Source organism: Pezoporus wallicus, unplaced genomic scaffold, assembly GCF_028554395.1.
Source record: "Pezoporus wallicus isolate ANWC-B61680 ecotype Strahan unplaced genomic scaffold, APGP_CSIRO_Pwel_v1 contig_2871, whole genome shotgun sequence".
Taxonomy (NCBI): domain Eukaryota; kingdom Metazoa; phylum Chordata; class Aves; order Psittaciformes; family Psittacidae; genus Pezoporus; species Pezoporus wallicus.
The window spans coordinates 2,998,099-3,016,098 of NW_026640775.1; the positions used below are offsets into that span (position 1 = coordinate 2,998,099).

General features: G+C 39.0%; 1 protein-coding gene across 2 annotated transcripts in view; it reads right to left on the minus strand.

Annotated features, from left to right (window-relative positions):
• RFX4 (regulatory factor X4) overlaps nucleotides 1-18,000 on the minus strand; it is a 93,308-nt gene that overhangs the window by 12,274 nt on the left and 63,034 nt on the right. Inside the window, exons 14-17 of one of the 2 annotated variants that reach the window (XM_057420593.1) lie at nucleotides 11,457-11,576; nucleotides 9,410-9,568; nucleotides 3,045-3,207; nucleotides 68-206 (exon numbers count right to left, since the gene is read on the minus strand). In XM_057420593.1, the coding sequence (XP_057276576.1) occupies nucleotides 68-206; nucleotides 3,045-3,207; nucleotides 9,410-9,568; nucleotides 11,457-11,576 (581 nt within the window). Of the gene's footprint in view, nucleotides 1-67; nucleotides 207-3,044; nucleotides 3,208-9,409; nucleotides 9,572-11,456; nucleotides 11,577-18,000 lie in introns of both variants that reach the window. The other variant, XM_057420592.1, reaches the window with a different exon arrangement.

Genomic DNA, 18,000 nt, shown 5'->3' on the forward strand with positions numbered 1-18,000 from the left:
CTGATAAATTTACAAGCACAACTTAAAATGTTATAGTAAGCATTATCAAGTAGTATATCCAACTTACCTGTGAAGAGCTTCTGTGGTAAGCTGAGTAGTGAAGTGGTCCAGAAATAGCAGTATCATGTGGTAAGGATGGATACTGACTCTGCATTGGATGGGGATGCTGGTTGCTATAGCTACCATAGTTGTAACTTCCTGTGTATCTAAAATCCATTAAAAAACACTGTTTAGTATGCATAATAATTGTATTCCCACTAATAATTCTAGAACTTTTATGAAACATGCAGTTGCACTCTTTTTGAACAGGAGAATAGTATTTTAAATAACCTTTTAAAAAAGGTATTTCCCAGCTCAGATGGGAAGCAGATGCCACTTAGTGAAATTATGCATTCAACACAACAACAAACAGAGAGACTCCGCATGTTTCTGTGACTTGTTTTAAATTGTAGGCTCATTCATGCCCTTTCTAAGAAGAAAGTGTCTTTCCCTTTTATTATTATTTTATTGCAGTGTTTCTAGTAAATTGCTATCCAGGCTGCGGAACTATGGTGAGATTTAACTTAAAGGACTATACTGTGGAGTTCAGCTATATCCTTGTGCTGGGGTCAGAGGTCCCTTTTTTGGGAGGGAGATGTATTAATCTGCATCTAAAGCACTCAACATACAGCTTTAGCACAGCTGACTGAAGAATACAGAAGTTTGAAAGTTCTTAAAAGAATGCTATTTGAAATCATAGAATAGTTTAGGTTGGAAAGGATCTTAAAGATCATCCAGTTCCAGTCCCTCTGCTATGGGCAGGGACACCTTCTGGTCAAAGCCCTAGCCAACCTGGCCTTGAGTGCTGCCAGGGATGAGGCAGCTGCAACTTCTCTGGACAGTTCTCTAGGCGCTTCTCTGTGCCAGTGTCTCACCACCCTCACAGTAAAGAATTTCTTCCTAATAATTAATAACTGATCTAAACCTACCCTCCTTCAGTTTAAAACCATTACCCCTACTCCTATCACTACACTTTCTAATAAGAAGTCCTTCTCCAGCTTTCTTGTAGGCCCCCTTTAGGCACTGGAGGCTGCTCTAAAGTGTTCCCAGAGCTTTCACTTCTCCAGGCTGAACTACCCCAAATCTCTCAGCCTGTCCTCCCAGGGAAGGTGTTCCAGTCCCCTGAGCATCTTCGTGCCCCTTCTCTCAACCTGCTCAATAAAACACGATGAAATACAATGAAATACAAACCATTATAAATAAACAAGGTAACTGATTCATTTTGTGAAGGAGAAGACAGTTATTTGTACAGACTTACTCTTTTTCTGGAAAGTTCAATATAATTTTTACATTGGGTGCAGTTTAAATTTCTGTTATTCTTTTGATGTTATGATGGTGTTCTAGAGCTACCACATCCTGCCTTACACTGTACAATGCAGTAGATTGTAAATGAAGGCAGAGCACCCCTTTTAAAAATATTTTGGGGGCATAAGGCCCTATGTTCATCTTCACTGTTCAACACTGAGTTTTCACTCTTCTGCTCACTGAGGCTTAGCTGTAAATCTGAGTGGTTTCCATAATCCACCTCAGACAAGCTGGTGCCCAAATAAAATTACTTTAATAGTCTCTCTGTGCAGAGCAGGGGAGAGGAATGGCTATGCTATGGAGCTCTTGCACACTGTGGCAGGCAGACATCTTGTGTTTTAATTCCTTCAGCACAATAAACTCGTAAGTAAGACATGCAACAGATGTTTTTGGCAGTCTGCATAAGCCTGACATGGACAGAGCAGCCTTCTTTGCTTCGAGAAGGTGCTGGCCTGTCTAATCCTCCTGTAGTCTGGATATTCTTGGACTCCCAAACGAAACTAAGTCCTGTAAGGCAGTATTTGCACTTCATGCTTTCTGCAGTCATTAAGGATGCTGTGTCCTAGTCTGGTTGCTGCTAATTTTATCTCCTTCTTTCACTCATCTCTTCTTGCTAAAATATAGCACTTTAATGCTCTTGAGCATAGAGTGATAAAGTTTCTTATCCTAATCTCTATTGTGTACTTTTGGTCCAGGAAGCTTCCTCTTTCTCTCTTCAAATTCAGAAGAGAGAGCACTGACAACCTGAGAAGATGACTGTGCTCCTTCAAGGCTAGTATTCTGCCTAGATTTGAAAGTGCTTGGCTGAGAAACCCTCTCTTCTCTAAGAAAGTGTACCAGAAAAATCCAACAAAAAAGTTTTCTGCCAAGTACCATGTCTTACAGTGTCTTCTGAACCACATCTATAGCTATTGAGTAATGAGGTTTCAGTTAAGTGTCTTAGCATTGTGGAATACTCTGATATAATGTGCTCTGATCTTTTATGCATTCTCTTTCTATTTCAAGATGGTTTGGAGCCTTTATAATTCACAGAGGATCATCTTTAATGTGCAAGACTGGTAGGAAGTCCAGTAGAACTTCTGTTAGGAAACTTTCAGGTGGTGGTGGCCAGGAGCGTTCATTTAGTGTGAAGTTCACCTACAGCAGGGGAATGGTTCATTGTCTCCTACTGCTAAGCAATCCCAGTTCTCTCAGCCTCCCTTGTAGACAGATGCTCCAGTCCTGTGGTCATCTAAGTGGCCCTTTTCTGGAATTACTCCAGTATGGCTGTGTCTGACTTGTACTGGGGAGCACAGAACTGCATCCAGATGTGGTCCCAGCAGTGCTGAGTAGAGGAGAAGGATTACCTCACCTGAAACATGGTATATTAGGGTCATTCTTTGGGGACATCTAGCCTTTGGGCACAGGAAAACAGGAATCAGAAGAAATCTACTGAAGCCCTCTTTTTCATAAAGTATTCTCCAGGCCTACTGTGTTTTAAAGTAGAATTAAATGAGCTTATAAAACTGATACATAATATAAGCATGCAACATTAACAACAGCCAAAGAATCATGATACTAGCAACAGACTTACTTACAGACTTATCAAGAGGCTGAGTTCATTGTATTTCCCAATAAACCGCTAATCATAATTTTATTGAAAAAAACCAAAAAAATCCACAAAAAAGCAAAAAACCCGAAAACACTGGGAAAGGACTTACCCGTGTTCTTCTCTGTGAGGATAAACAGGTATCCGGTGTGTGACAGATGATGATGGTACGTGTGGACTTCTCATGCAGGGCAACTGTTGGGAATTTTCAGCAGGCGACCCAGCAGCTGTTGTCACGGTGTAGGTGAGTGACCACGTGTAGGACTGCATAGCCCCTGCAGGCAAACAAGCATTAAAGGAACATGGGCTTTCATTTATAGAGATGTTATGCTTTGAGACAGTTATACGAAAGCAACCAATCAGGCAATGATAACAGAAACAGCATCAAATACGTTGAATTAAACAGACATATCTGAGGAATAAATAAGAACACAAATAGATCAGCTGGAGCATGCAGAGGTCCAGAGGTAAGAGAATGGAATGGCTCAGCCTGTGAACTTCAGTGTGGTCTTGAAATCATTTTTCAGCAAGAATTGGGATAGGATTTAGAAATGGAGGAACACCAGTGCTAGAATTTCTGAGGCATGATGCAGCAAACCCTGAGGTCTCTCTCACATGGAGTGGGCTGCTGGCCTGTTTAGCTCTGAAGCTGATCAGGCTGGACTGAGGCAGGAAGTATGATCGGAACAATGAAGGATTAGAAAAAATGGGTATTGCGCAAATAAATTTCTTGACTCCTTTTGCAGTTTGTACTTGTTCCACCCAACTAGGTACCAGCTTTTGTAGTGGCAACACAGTGGTAGATCTCCATATTATAACAAATACATAGGGACAGAAATAGCCTAGACATTTTCTTCCCACAAATAATGTTTCTTTCTTCTTTAGAGGTGGCAGGGACTGGACTTAATTTATTTTTTCATGTAGAGCATTTGTGGGAAGAGCAAAGCAAAGAAGTGGGTTTTCCATTTTGCTTGGAAGGTGCTGAGTTTTTTAATCATCCTGATCCCTTCCAGGCAGGAACTCCAGATTCATGAGCCAGCTGCTGAGAAACCTTTGTCCTTTGCCCACACCCCTTTCACTCAGGAGGCTGACAGATCCATTGTTCCAGTATAACATAGCTCTTGCTGGAGGTCATGACCATACTGGCTGAGATTACCCTGCAAATGAGGACCAGAACACTGAATTTAACCCAATGTGAACACTAGTTTGGGGGTCTCTGGGCACTCTTGACTCTTTTTCACTAGCTAAAAGGAATTGCAGGAGGTGACTTGTTTTTTTCAGTGTGGATTCTAGGACTTCCTATAGTATGAAAGGGACTAATTCAGTAGGGGAAGTGATTGTATTACCAGGTCTGTGTCCAGTCCGTGGTTTTGGAGAATGAAAAGCCTATCTCGGATGTGTATAATTTTCTTCAGGTGTGTGTGATTTTATTCAGGAAAATCAGACAATTTTTTTTTTTTTTTTAAGTGAGAGATGCTGAATTCTGGGGCTGAACAAAGGTATTCTAAACCCCACAAGCCAAGTCCTGCATCAAATACTCCAGCATGGTGTGATTTGGTGCTTTACGCTACAGACATCCTTGGATGTGTTATTGTCAAAGATATTTGGGCTAGGTCTGTTTTCACATGCCTGCATTTTCTGTGACTGATTCTCTACTCCCATTGCAGAGGACCATTGAGATTCCTGAGACCAAAGAGAAGCTAGTGCATCAGGGTTCCTGAGGATGTCATGGTTCCTTGAGTTGAAGAAAATCTTTAAGGAAAATTATCTTCACTAGAAAAGAGAGTTTATGTGGAAGGGGGCAAAACTACTCATATGGTCACCAAATAGCTTGATTTGAAAGCAGGAGAAAAACTGTTGAGAATGTAAGTATCAACAACTAGTCTGTGAAATATTTGTATGTCAAAAGCTCAACTTATTTTCCTGGTATTATTTTCCAAAAGAAAATTTGAAACTTTCTTTCAGAACAGGCCTAAATTCAAAAGGCAAAACCAAAAGGAAAATGAAGAAAAGAAGAATAACAAAGATGGTAAAAACCCCCAAATGCGTATTTTTAGGTAACATTACTGTTGGGTTTTGAGGTTCTTTTTACTTTTTAAATTCACCATAAAGCAAAAGTTTTACTTTGACTTGATTTTATTTTTTCCAAGGGAAAAAACTGCCATTGATCCAAAAGTCTCATAACCTTCCTAGGTCTATAAAGAAGTGGTAATAACAGGGCCAGAAGATCCTTTGCATTTTACCAAATATGGTGGATTTGTCTGTCGCTAGCTATTGTGACAACCTCCTCTTCTTTGTCTGAAAAATAGTACGGATCTTATCTCAGTGTGAGGAAAATGAGCCAGTCCAGAACAGCAAGTTGTTTCATGTGCTCCCTTTGGGAAGTCAGACTCCTCGGATGAGAGGACTTGGCCACTCCTGGCATTCAATTCTAACTGGCATTTCAATTTTAAAATAAATGTTTAGGGTGTTCAAATGTGGTTTTTTTAAGGATGTTCTTGGGAATCTACAGCTGCCTCACTCTCTCTGCCTCTGTGGAAGGGATCCCATTACTTTCAGTGACCTAGTCACAAAGACAGAGAGGAAGGACAGAAGGTGACAACAGGTTTGCAGACTGTGTGTATGTATATATCAGGTCAACCAGGATACTGCCAACGTGGTTGATGGAAAAGGAGGAATTGGGTAAGTTGGAAGTTTTTCATAGTCAGCTTTTTAATACCAGCCTATGCCCCAGTTCTGCATGATTTATTTCCTCAGCTGGCTGCAGAGTTGAACTCCAGGAGATGAAGTCTTTTTTAGATATGGCTCAACCCAACTGAAGTGCTTTCTGAAATAAGCAAAAACAATAGTGATTGAGCAACATTTTGCTCTGCTTTGTGTTCTGAACATTCAGGATTTGATTAAAATAGGGAAGTTCATTTATTATCACTCCTTCTTCTTTTCCTTTCTAATGAAAAAATTGATTTTGAAGATACTAACCAAGAGGCCATCTAACCTGTAGGAGAGCCAAATGCAAATGAAACTGCTATCAGTCCACCAACATTCCTGTTGTTATTGGTGCCATCATGTACACTACTGCAGAAAGAAGCAAAAGTTTCTTCATGATGCTCATTTTATCTTTGCTTTATGCTGGTGCAAATGACCACCCAGGTACAAGCAAGACACTCATAGCACTGTGCATTATCTCTGCTAGTAAAAGTGGTACTGTCAACCTCAAGCAGTCAGAAACCTGTAGTCAGACACCCAATCTGCACTTACACAATGAAGAGATTACTTTAACTATCAGCTTTAGAATAAAACCACAAACCCTTCAATTTTGAAGGGGAAAATTGCCTTTTGAAGTTGGAACCTTTGACTTTTACGCTCTGCAGCTATGAGAATTAAATTGGTTGTTGAACAAGAGCTGATGTTCTTATATACTCATGGAAGTCCAGGAGCTGAAGCTTTAGGAAGAAAATAGAAATTTGTTTTACTTACACATGCAAATATGAGAGGTGATAGCTCTGTGCAAGTACCTCCTGTGCCAGATTCCCAGAACTTTAATACCTAGCCTAGACTGGGAGGAACAGTGATCTTAAATGACCATTGCTGACCTGAAGACTTATATCACACAGACTTTTCTTGAAACTAAAGTTTACTAACATATTAGGAGTTACAAGTTGTAATACTTACAATTCAGAGTTCATTTTAGGTTGTCTAAAAGCCATTGCATTGGCAAATGAGTAATCACAGCTTTAAGAGGGGCTTTAAGAAAGAATAGCATAGTCAGCCATATAGCTATTACTTTTATTACAATATTGTTGCATTTTGGACAATCATTAATCTGGCCTTTGTGATTTAGAAAGGATGGAGATTAATTATCCTTTTAAATGTCTCGTAACTTAACAAAAAGTTTTAAATGCAATGTTAGCTGAGCCATGCCAGATGTTCTACTATGGAATAGATAGGATTTCTCTATCCATAGAATGGATAGGATTTATTTTTCTTTTGCTCAGTATCATGTAATTGCAACAGTTTAATTTGATGGTTTTATACTGACCACTGACTGAAGGCAAAAAGGTTAAAATGCAAGTTTAATAGTTAACTTTTATTGCTAATGCCACAAGCAAGAAAGAGTTAATGATGCCTTAAATTAGGGAATTGAGAGGTAGTGGTAAGCAATGGCACTAGTTCTCACGATCTGTAAAACATTTGCAGTCTTTTACATTTACCTTGTAAAAGACACGTAAGAAAATCAAGAGTTTACTTTAAATGTATCTCTCCACAACAGAGGTTTGTCTTCCAAAATATTCTATATCTTAATGCCACAAATCTGTATGTGGAATAGTTTGATGTAATACATCTTCAGCACTCCCATTTTAAAGGATAATGATTTCCTATAGCTCAAACACAGTTGTTAATGATTAGCAAACTAAAAAGTTGATCAGTTCATCTACATGATGACTATGGAAAATGGAGGTACAACTAATTGCCCAAATTAAGACCACAAAATAGCCATATACTTATCTTTAATCTTGACCACTACTTGCATTGACAAATTTGGCTAATTGCAAGGCAAAAATCATTTTCCCATTCACAAAAGTGAGACTATACCAGACCGTAAGAATAAAATCCAATTCAGTGAAACAAAAGTTTTTAAAACAACCTAAAAATGAAAAGCTGGAAAAAACAGAGAGCCAAAATAATCAGAAATAGATTTCTTGCCTAAGAACTTCTGTTATGGGAACAACTACGTCAAGTTCTACTGCCTGTACTGTGGGAGTAGGTCCTTCAACCACTGTTCCCAAAGGATCCTGTTTCTGGCTTGAAGCTTCATACTAGCAGACTTGGGCCTTACTGAGACATAAAAAAATAGAGGGAAAGAATAAAATAGACTATAATAAAATAATAACATGAAAACAAAAAACTCATCATCAAATTTAATTTGCAATGACTGTGTGAGTCCATTCCCTTGCATTACTGGTGGGACTCAGGAGGGTTACGTAAGATCCATGCAGTTCCCAGGTCTGCCCAGATCTGCACGTCAAGTAAGCTGAAGGTGGAAGGTCAGATATAGCTGACAAAGGCTACTGTATGGAATAAGCTTTTGGTTAATAGTTATGATAGTCACACGGAGTTACAGTCTCTGCAGCTTAAGCACAAGTCCTTCAATTCTCCATTCCTGCCAATGCCACTGGAGAGTACAGTTCCCTACTGTGTCTTTTACTTTTGAGTACAGTTCTGCATCATAGAGAGTTCTGGTTTATAAAATCACAACAATCCTGTTGGGTCAAGTTACTCACAAAATCAGTGTTTCAACAAGGCTCAAACATATACACCACCTCCATCATTGCTTGATCTAAAGCAGTGTGGTCACCTGCAGTATCTAGGAATCATGTGCCTCTAACTGATCTGGGGATAATAGCATCCTATTTCCCTCCTAAATATTGTATTTTCTCCAACAGTGATAAAACCTTAAGCTTTGATGAAGGGATGAATGTTCTTAAATCTCTTCCCACCACAACTATACATTGTGCTCCCCTGTGGCGCCTTTGAAACAGGAAGAACATTTGTCAGAAAGATTTAGCCATTGCCAGATTCCCCAGTGTGGTAAATCATCACTTTCTGACATTCTTTCAAGAAGGTTTTATAGCTTTTCTAGTATGCAACAAAAGTGATAGTTTCCACATTCTGATCATACACTCTTTTCACTGAGAAGCAAAGCAGGAATTTCACTGCCTGAAAGTCATTCACATTTCTGCTTTCTTTTCAACAAGTTAGGAAAACACTGTCTTTTGATCATACAGACAGAATGTCCTGCCCATATCCAAAAGGTAATTAGTAAGTTTCACATTAGAGTACAGATGGTAGTTGCCTGTTTATACAGACCAAACAAGAAGCCAGTTACTGGGTTTTTTTTTTGCTTACTGTTTTCTGTCATGCCCACAAGTACCTTTAAGCACAGTTTTTTTAACCTGTGAGTTAAACAGTCTCTGAACCAGTCTCTGCACCAGAACACAGCTACTTCATAAATTGCTATATAAAGTATGCAACTGAAAACAGACTTCAGACATGCAGTTCCTACTGCATGAAAGATGAAGTTACCAATGATGTGTAAAACATTCCCAAGGGAAACTTGCACATCTATTTAGACAAATTTAAACCTCAAATATATGGAAAGATATCCAATTCCCATTTTACCTACTAGGAATTCCTGAACCACAGGTGGATTAGGATTTTGAAAACCTCACTGAACCTTAAAATATCTGGCATGTTTCCTTGAAGTATGTAAAACGTCCAAACATCCGATCTTTTCCCTGTTAGACTGCACATCATGTTTGGATACAGTGAAGTCATAACTGATACTTTAAACAGATTTCTGTTTGAGAAGGCTACTCATCTCTTGAAAGCAAGCACATCATGTTCTCAGGCTCAATTTCAGGTAACCAAGTGCAAAAACCATGTTCAACCAGATCCAGCTGCCATAAACCTACCTACCTGTTGTAGCTGCTATGCCACTGTACTCTGGGGACTGATTGCTGACGAGTGAAGGGGCAGAGGGCACTTCCACTGTGGTGGCTGATTTAGCTGGGGAGAATGGCACTGGGGAGGGAGTTGGAGGAGCTGGTTCACTCAGAATAATTTCATCTCGTATTTCTGCTGCAGAATGAGAGAAAAATCATAAAACACAGTTAAAGGTAGAGTCAAGGAACACTGAGAAACTACAAGAAAAATTATCACAAGCAGTTAAGTTCTGTAGGCTGTATTTCAGGAAGTGCATCACAAGAATCACAAATCTTTGAAAGAAATTCTTCTATAACATTCAGCATTACAGCCTTACCATGTACCTTTGTAAGGCTTCTTAAAGGAAAGTGCTACTTTTCCTATTGTATAGATAGGAAACCTGTTCACAGACAGCTTAAAACTTATATTCCCGACATACTATTAGATACCTAAAATTAAGAGTCCAGTCTGAGTCAGGCACTCTTACTCCTTCGAGAGACATTGGAAAGAAATATAAATCTTCAGGGGATTCCACTGGCTTTTGGTCATGACCTTTCCTCACTGACTAAAGATGACGGCCCTCTGGATAGTTCTAGCTGCTAAAGATATGTGGAAAGTATATGAAGATAAGCAACTTGTTTGTCAAAAAGCAAGAGGCTATGGCAGGGCAATGAATTAAATCCAGGTCTTTCAACACATAAGAGATATTACCTTAATCACCAAAATGTTCTTCTTCTCATAAATCTACAAGATGACAAATTAAGCCACAGCTAAAATGGAGAATGGAACTTTCCAAAGGTGACAGATGGGTTTAACTTGCCAAAAGTAATGGGAGATGCAAGGAAGGAAGACCACTGAGGACCCCTAATTATAAGGTGGTTGGCCTCAGCAGAAGGACTAAAGACAATCTCTGTTTGCTTCTTTCTGGCAAGACAGTGTAGAGTGGAGCAGAACTCAGAATCTGCTTCTGTACAGGCACTCGAAACGTAAATCTACTAGAAACAATAACTTTGGATTTTGACTTTGCTCACTTCTTCTATCTCTCCCTCTTACTTAGACTGGTACAAATTCACTGGTATCAGTGAATTTATTTAGTGTTAAACCAGAGCAGGAGAGTGAGAAAAAAACAAGAACCAAGACTGGGTCCACTGAAAAACAATGGTGGCTTAAACAGATTAACTAAGGTAAAAGGTTCAGTACAAAAATCTCTTACTGAAACACCAAGTATGTGTTTAGGAATGGGTTTTTGTCCTGGGTTCAGGAGTCACAGTCATTTTTCTCCTTCTCAGTAGCTGGTGCAGTGCTGTGTTTTTGACTTTCAGCCTGGGAACAGCGCTGATAACAATGATGTTTTTAGTTGTTGCTCAGTAATGTTTAGTCTGACCAAGGACTTTTTGAGCCTCATGCTCTGCCAGGGAGGAGGGGAAGCTGGGAGGAAGCAGAGGCAGGAAACCTGACCCAAACTGACCAAAGAGGTATTTCATACCGCAGCACGTCATGCCCAGGATGTAGAACTGAGGGCAGTTACCCGGAAGTGCTAGATCACTGCTCGGGCGGCCTGGGTATCAGTTGGCGGGTGCTAAGCAGTTGTATTCTCTTCCCTTGTTATTTCCCTTATCATTATTATTATTGGTGGTAGCAGCAGTGATTTGTGTTATAACTTAGTTACTGGACTGTTCTTATCTCAGCCCGTGGGAGTTACATTCTTTTGATTCTCCTCTCTATCCCTCCAGGAGTGGGGTGGAGGGGAAGAAGCAGGGGAGTGAGAGAGTGGCTGCGTAGTTCTGAGCTACCGGCTGGGCTTAAACCATGACAGGTTTCAAACATCAGGAGTTACATCATGAAGCAAGCAGACCTCTTTCAGAATGTATTAACCAGGCATGCCGCCCTCACTAATGATGTATTCCAAATCACACTGGAACTGCAAAACTGTTGCTCCTAGATAAGCCTCACTGGGTTAAATGAGGTTAAAGAAATGTCCTAACAGAAAATAGTGAATCCACTGGAATTCAGCAAAAGATGAATAGAAGAAAAAACTCACCTGTGCTTCCTTCTCCTTTCATTGCCCTCATTAGCTCATTAGCTCTCTCCTGACAATGGAGTGATTCTAGCAGGTACAATACGTAGTCATCGAACATCAAGTGAATAAGGTGAAAAGACCCTGGTAATAAAGCGAACAAACAAAAAAGCCATTGACTGTCTCAATACACTCATTAAACCGATGATTACAGTATTCAACACAAACAGTAGAGTAGGACTGTCCCCATATACTACTGCTACTGAAGTATCTCTCTTACTCAAGGTAAAAGAGGATAAAAGTAAACCTAGGGTCCATCAAACTCTCTTCACTCCTGGATTTCTACAGGCTTATATGACCGATTATTGCTGTTCAGAGTTCAAGAAGGCTGTCTAGCTGAGAAATGGGACTTTGTGGAGTTTTCTTTTCCTACATCAGCACTAAAATTTTAGACAATTACACTACAGTGGAATTGTTTCTTTTTATCTAAAGGACCAGATATAAGATTCTGACCGAAGCAGAATCCTAAATTGGCTGCCTTAGCAACATGTCCTGGCATGAATTTTCTGAACTATCTGTGTCACTGGACAAAGAAATTAGAAACCAATCAATAAGAAGGTAGAAACACCCTTCCAGATTTCCTGATAGCATGTCTCCAGTGCATTGGACTAAGACATCCATTAACTGACAAAACTAGAGGCATTAGCAGCAATTCTGGATGTTTTAAAGGGAAAGATTTCTGATAAAGACTTCTACTACTACACCATCTTTTCCTGTTTGAATCATATCATCGTCATAAAATTTGGCCTGTTTCTGTGCTTACTTGTGAAGATGTCCTTGATATTATTTCTTAACTGCCATGACAGGAATGTGAAAAATTAAGGACAAAAGGACTTAAAGGTAAAGTAAGGACAAAAGAAAATGTGGGAGATGGAGTCAAAAAACACTTTGAAAATTAATAGTAAAAGGATAGCTATCTGCTACAAATCCTCAAGTAAGATTTAAGTAAAGATGCAGAACTTGCTAATGTTGTTAGGAAGAAGGACTGGGTGATGCTGTAGACTAGAATAAGGGAAATGAAGTCTAATAGTTCACTGTAAGAATTTCTGCCCTTAGAGATTTATATCATCCTCTGATTTATATACTTCCGTTGTAGAAACAGAAGTATTAATACTATTGCACAAGGCACTGGTAAAACCTCACTTAGAATATTGCATGTAACTTCAGTCACCCATGTTCAACAGAAATTAGTACAAGTTTAAACTGGTACGGAGAAGATTACCAGGAGGATGTGGGGAATAGATATAAGATTTTAAATGACTAAAAATGCATGGCTGGCTTCATTTTGCAGAAAGGAAGTGAGTTGCTTCCTATAATTTATAAAGAAGGATACATGTCAGGGATGGTGAAGAAATGTTTGCCCTGAAGCACACATGGCCACAAAAATAGATATGTAAGAAGAGACCATAGATGCATTTCAGGGGAAAAATAGAGGAGCAAGGCATCAGAGCCAAGTCATTGTGTAATGTCCTCCTGAAAGGAATAACATTCATCTGCAGAGGAAGACTGACTAGTACCAAGACGGAATTTGGTCAGTTTATACAATAGACTCCATGACACACGGTATCCATAATAGCTCCAGACAGCATTTGATCATACAATTTATTCTTTTATTTTAAAGCTCCTATGTTTATGTAGACTTCCATGGAATATCTAAAACATGTTCATGTAAGTCACTAAATAATTCTGGCAAGAGCAAATGCAGTCAGGTTAAAATAATAGGCAGTCCAGCAGTTAGCTTAAATCATAGAAAGATCATCACCTGAGAGGGAAACAGAGATTAACTACAGCCAGACCCCAAAAAAATCCAGATGTGTTCCTTTTAAAACTCCATTACTACCGTTTGACGAAAAATTCTTCCATGAGAAAATGGTACAACAAGTTTCAGATTCAAATAAATTTCATGATGATCGGTTCCTTCACAGGAAAGTTAGGTTTATCTTGGGATACTAAATTTTTATCTCAAGGAAGTGTAACCACCCCTACTCCAACTTCTGCACTCAAACATACTGTTGAAGTGCAGAAGAAGTGGTTTGAAAGAGCCTATATCCTTATACAATTCTAGCTGGCAGTTCAGCTTTCAAAGAGACTGTGAACACATTCTTTTTCTTTGTGACCTGGATGGTCTTTGTGTTTTATTCTCTCAGTCCACGCCTGCATGGCTTCTATCATCACTGATACGGGCTGAGCAGACACACTGGGAAGTTAACATGTGCATGTGCCTTTGTGTCTTGGGCAAGGCAGCACAGAGAAAGGACATAGGTAATTGCAACACCTTTGCTATGGGGAAGAAATCTTTAGTTGTTGGTGAACCTGAAGCATTCAGTTTTTCATTTGTTTCACATGTCAATTCAAATCAAACTGGTAAAAGTTTCCCTCGCCTTTCAAGGGTAAATAGTGGAAATCTTCACTCAACTACTGCACAGAATTTGTTTTTAGGGATCTTTTGGACTCAGTGTCTTGTTAAATAAAATCTGATTTATTTTAGCAGTATAATAGACATATATAATACAATAGACCTGGCTGATCACCTTGTTACTGACTTCGGATTTCCCCAGTGGAAACTTCTATTATCAAGAATCTCCGTAAATTGCTCACTCTTCTTCTGACTACAGTTTTTCAGTGGGAAGTTTCTATTGACTTTAGTGAAGTTACTATTGATAAGTTATTTGCAAGGTAAGAAAAACAGGCCTAAATGCTAGCAAACTTGAAGTGGTGGTATAAAACTCAGGGTATTTCTGTTTCTGATCAAACTCCTTTCTCAGCTTTAATTAAAAAAAAAACACAAATTAAGGAAAGTTGCTTGTAGTTTCATAAAAATATTTGGAAGTGTGAAGCCTGAGCACTGCGATGCTAACAAGCAAATGACAAGAAACCAAGATTTTCTGGTTTAAAAAATGTCTTTTTGCTTTGGGGGGGGTCTAATACTTTATTTTGAAGACTCGGAGTTGGCAATACTGAATGCAGCATTTAAAAACACTCCAGTGCCCCTGTCACTCTTTTGAATTTCTCTCTTCCTCTTCTATTATTTCTCCCTCTGTGGATTTTTTAACACTGCATAGAGTTTTTGAGCCCAGAATTTGTGTGAAGGACGCTGCGCAAACAAGTTGTTGGTACTGACTGAATACAATATTTTTACATTTTTAAGTGAGTGGAATGAAATGTAAGCTATAGAGTGAAATCAATATCAGGGGAAGCATTTCAGCTACACAGTGAATACCTATTCAGCAGGATGCACAAGAATTTACTCTGTGTTTGCAAGCTACTGTTTTTCACATGCAACTGGTCCTTTCAAGTATGTCTTTCAGTCCTGAAATGGATCCAGCTGTGATAGGCAACCATACACTTCTTAAGAAAAAGGTAAGAAGTCATTCAAGATACTGTAGCTACAGTAATAAACAGCATTTAACTCTAATTTTCATGAGTTAAGAGAAATCATGGCAATAATTACCCAGATAATGTACAGTAAGTATCAGCAGCTATTAACAGATACAGCAATTGCACGTAAGTAGCAAAACAACAGTGAGGTTTCCAGATCTGGAGAAAATCATGGGGCTTCTATTACTAATTAGTTACTTTATACACTGGATGCATTACCCAAACACTGCCACCAACTGTGCCTTTGATATGCAGACAGGAAGGAGGGAGGGAGGCAGGAAGGCAGAGAGAAAAAGGGAGGGCAAGCAGGAGAGTGAGGAACTTCTTTTTCTGCCAGAGATTGTTTCAACCTGCCTATACCACCATGCTTAAAAGCTTTGCAGGGTCAAATCCCTATGCCAGTCACCCTGTGCCAGATATTTCACCTTCCTCCACTCAGATTTCTATGTCATATATTTCAAATGTAAAAACATACTGTCCTATATATAATAAAGAATCCATCATTTAACACATTATTTTACCTAAAAAAACCACCAACCCAAAACTACACTGTGAGCATCTGAGTCTCTATATTGCCTGAAGTGGAAAAAAAGTCATTAAAACTGAGTTCACTGAAACAGTCTCCAATGCAGTAAAAATGCAAAACTTTTTATCTAAGTTAACAACAAAGATACATAGACGTAAATATTCAGAATAGTGAAACAAGTCTTTCTCTTCATAGAGTTCACTTAAATGCTCACTTCTAGCTGAAAAGCTAGAAGGAACTATGTTATATTAAGCACAGAAGAGTTTCTGCCATCTAGCTCAGACCTGTTGATGTTCAGGGGTTAACCTTTTAGAACTTGCACAACTAAAATTCCTGAACAATATGCCAAATGTCCTCGCAGTGAATGAGTAGCATCATTAATACAAATTATAAATGTGTGTCTGAGGCTAAATAACTTCTGGGGGGAAAGAAGGTAGGGATAGCCCAGGCTTTTGCCTGATAGGATGAGGATACAGTTTTGGTATCACTCTCACCTTTGAAAACCTAAGGCTCAGATCTCCTCCCTATTTCTGCTGGCATTACACCTGAGCAGGGAAAACTGCACCCTGTATAAGTAAGGGCTGTCACATCGCCTCCCAGGGAAAGCCCACCTAGCAGGCTGCAGACCTCTGCAGCTCAACAAATGGTTACGTGGTTTGTACAAAGGCAAATAATTTCAACAGAAAAGAGGAGAAAACCCTCCCACAGGAGAAACCCTTTAGCCTTTTGGTTAGAGATCTTGTTCTGACAGTGACCAACACTCCTTCAAGACTGCTGAGGCTGGCAGCTCTCATCTATGCACCAAAATATGGCAGATGCACAAGAATTCTCTTTGATTTTACTTTTTTAAAAATAAAGATTTCTGAATTTGATGAAAATCCCAAACTCAGCTTCACACTGAACACAATTTTTTTTTTAAACTCTTGCTTTTCCTACCAAGTTGAAAATCAATTATTGATCCAGTTCTAATTATAACACCACATACCCATGAAAAGTATATCAGCTATGACCAGTACATAATTTCCCTGTGGTAACATATCAAAATATCAAATTCATGTTCAAACTTGTGGATCCATATAAGGCAGAGGTTCATGCAGTTGTACACACCGATATACCCAGTGAACCAAAAAGGAAAAATACCCCACATAAATCCTACATACTTACCCAGGCAGTTAAAGTTCTCAAAACTGAGAAATTCACAAGTCAAATTTATAACAGAGGCAATAGGTAAGTTATTTTTGTAGATCTGATATATTATATGGTAGTGGGTTCCAAACTCAAGCCAACAAATAATTCTCAATCTTCTCATTTACTCTCTATGTGGCAAGTTCATGAATGTTTCCATTAGTAAGTAAGAAATCACAGCTGAGGATCACTATGCAGACCGTCCAGACAACTGGTGGTTTAATAGCTATTTGGGGAATCCCTGTTTGATTAAAGATGTTTTGGTGACTGGTGCTCTGAAACAGAGAATGCTTGATTAGGTTACAAACATATCCTGAACGGGAATAAAAATAATGTTGTAATGTGCAATTCAGTAGCAATAATGTATCCTTAGGGGCAGTTTAATGTCAGCATTTCATGACTTGTAATGGTGTTACCTCAACACTGCACGAATGCAGGATGTGTTTTCGTTTCTTGAGTAGCACTGTGTTTTACAGGTTGTGATTATGTCTGCAGAGAAAAGTGTAGCAGCCCAAAGTGCTATAAAAAAACCTTCATCATTTACTCAATACTCATGCAAAGGGTTTTTTGGACACTGGGGGAAAGTATACTGTTAAGCCTTACCACCTACTTTTATGCCCTCAACAAAAGAAAAGCTGCAGGATTCAGGGAGAAAATGAGCCCTAGAGGAGGTGAAAATTAGATGTGACCAGGATATTAGCGCTGAAAGCACAAGTTAGCAGATGGATATTGTGACCATCTTGGGAGCACTCACTATCCTGATGTCTAAGGGTGACTCACTAATACCTGCTTGGAAAACTTCTTACAGTGGGAAGCCAACAAAAGTAATTTCAGATTAAAACATAAATACAGATCATACTCTGCCTGTCTCTGCTGGTATCTGAATTTATGCTATTAGATGGTTCTAAAATCATAAAGGATATCAAAGCTTAATGGGGAGAAAACCTTGCAGTTGTTCAATGGAGTGCCTTTCTGAATTCATTCATTATTAATCTTTTACTAATATATTGGGACAAATGTACATTTATAGAAACCATCCCTCATGCAAAATCTGGTCCCAAGTGACTGCAAATCCTCACACTCATGACAAGCAATCCCTTTTCAATCATTACTGCTTTAAATGAATTTAATCTGAACTGTTTGTATCCCAGGATTCAAGACAAAGCCCCTTTTGAAACTGTGTAGAAAAGTAACATGCTTTTTAATGTAAAAAGTAGAAGTCTGTTTTTTCACCCTGACTATATTCTAATAGAATGGAAAAGAATCTGTCCAGGGTATAGAAACATACTTGTTTTGCACATAGTAGTTTAAAATGCTATGTCCTTTAAAAGCAGAGCTGGCAAAGTGGTTCACTGAAGAGCTTTTCATCCACTTCAAGGCAAAGTTGTCTCTTCAGGCATAACACATGGTCAAAGTGGT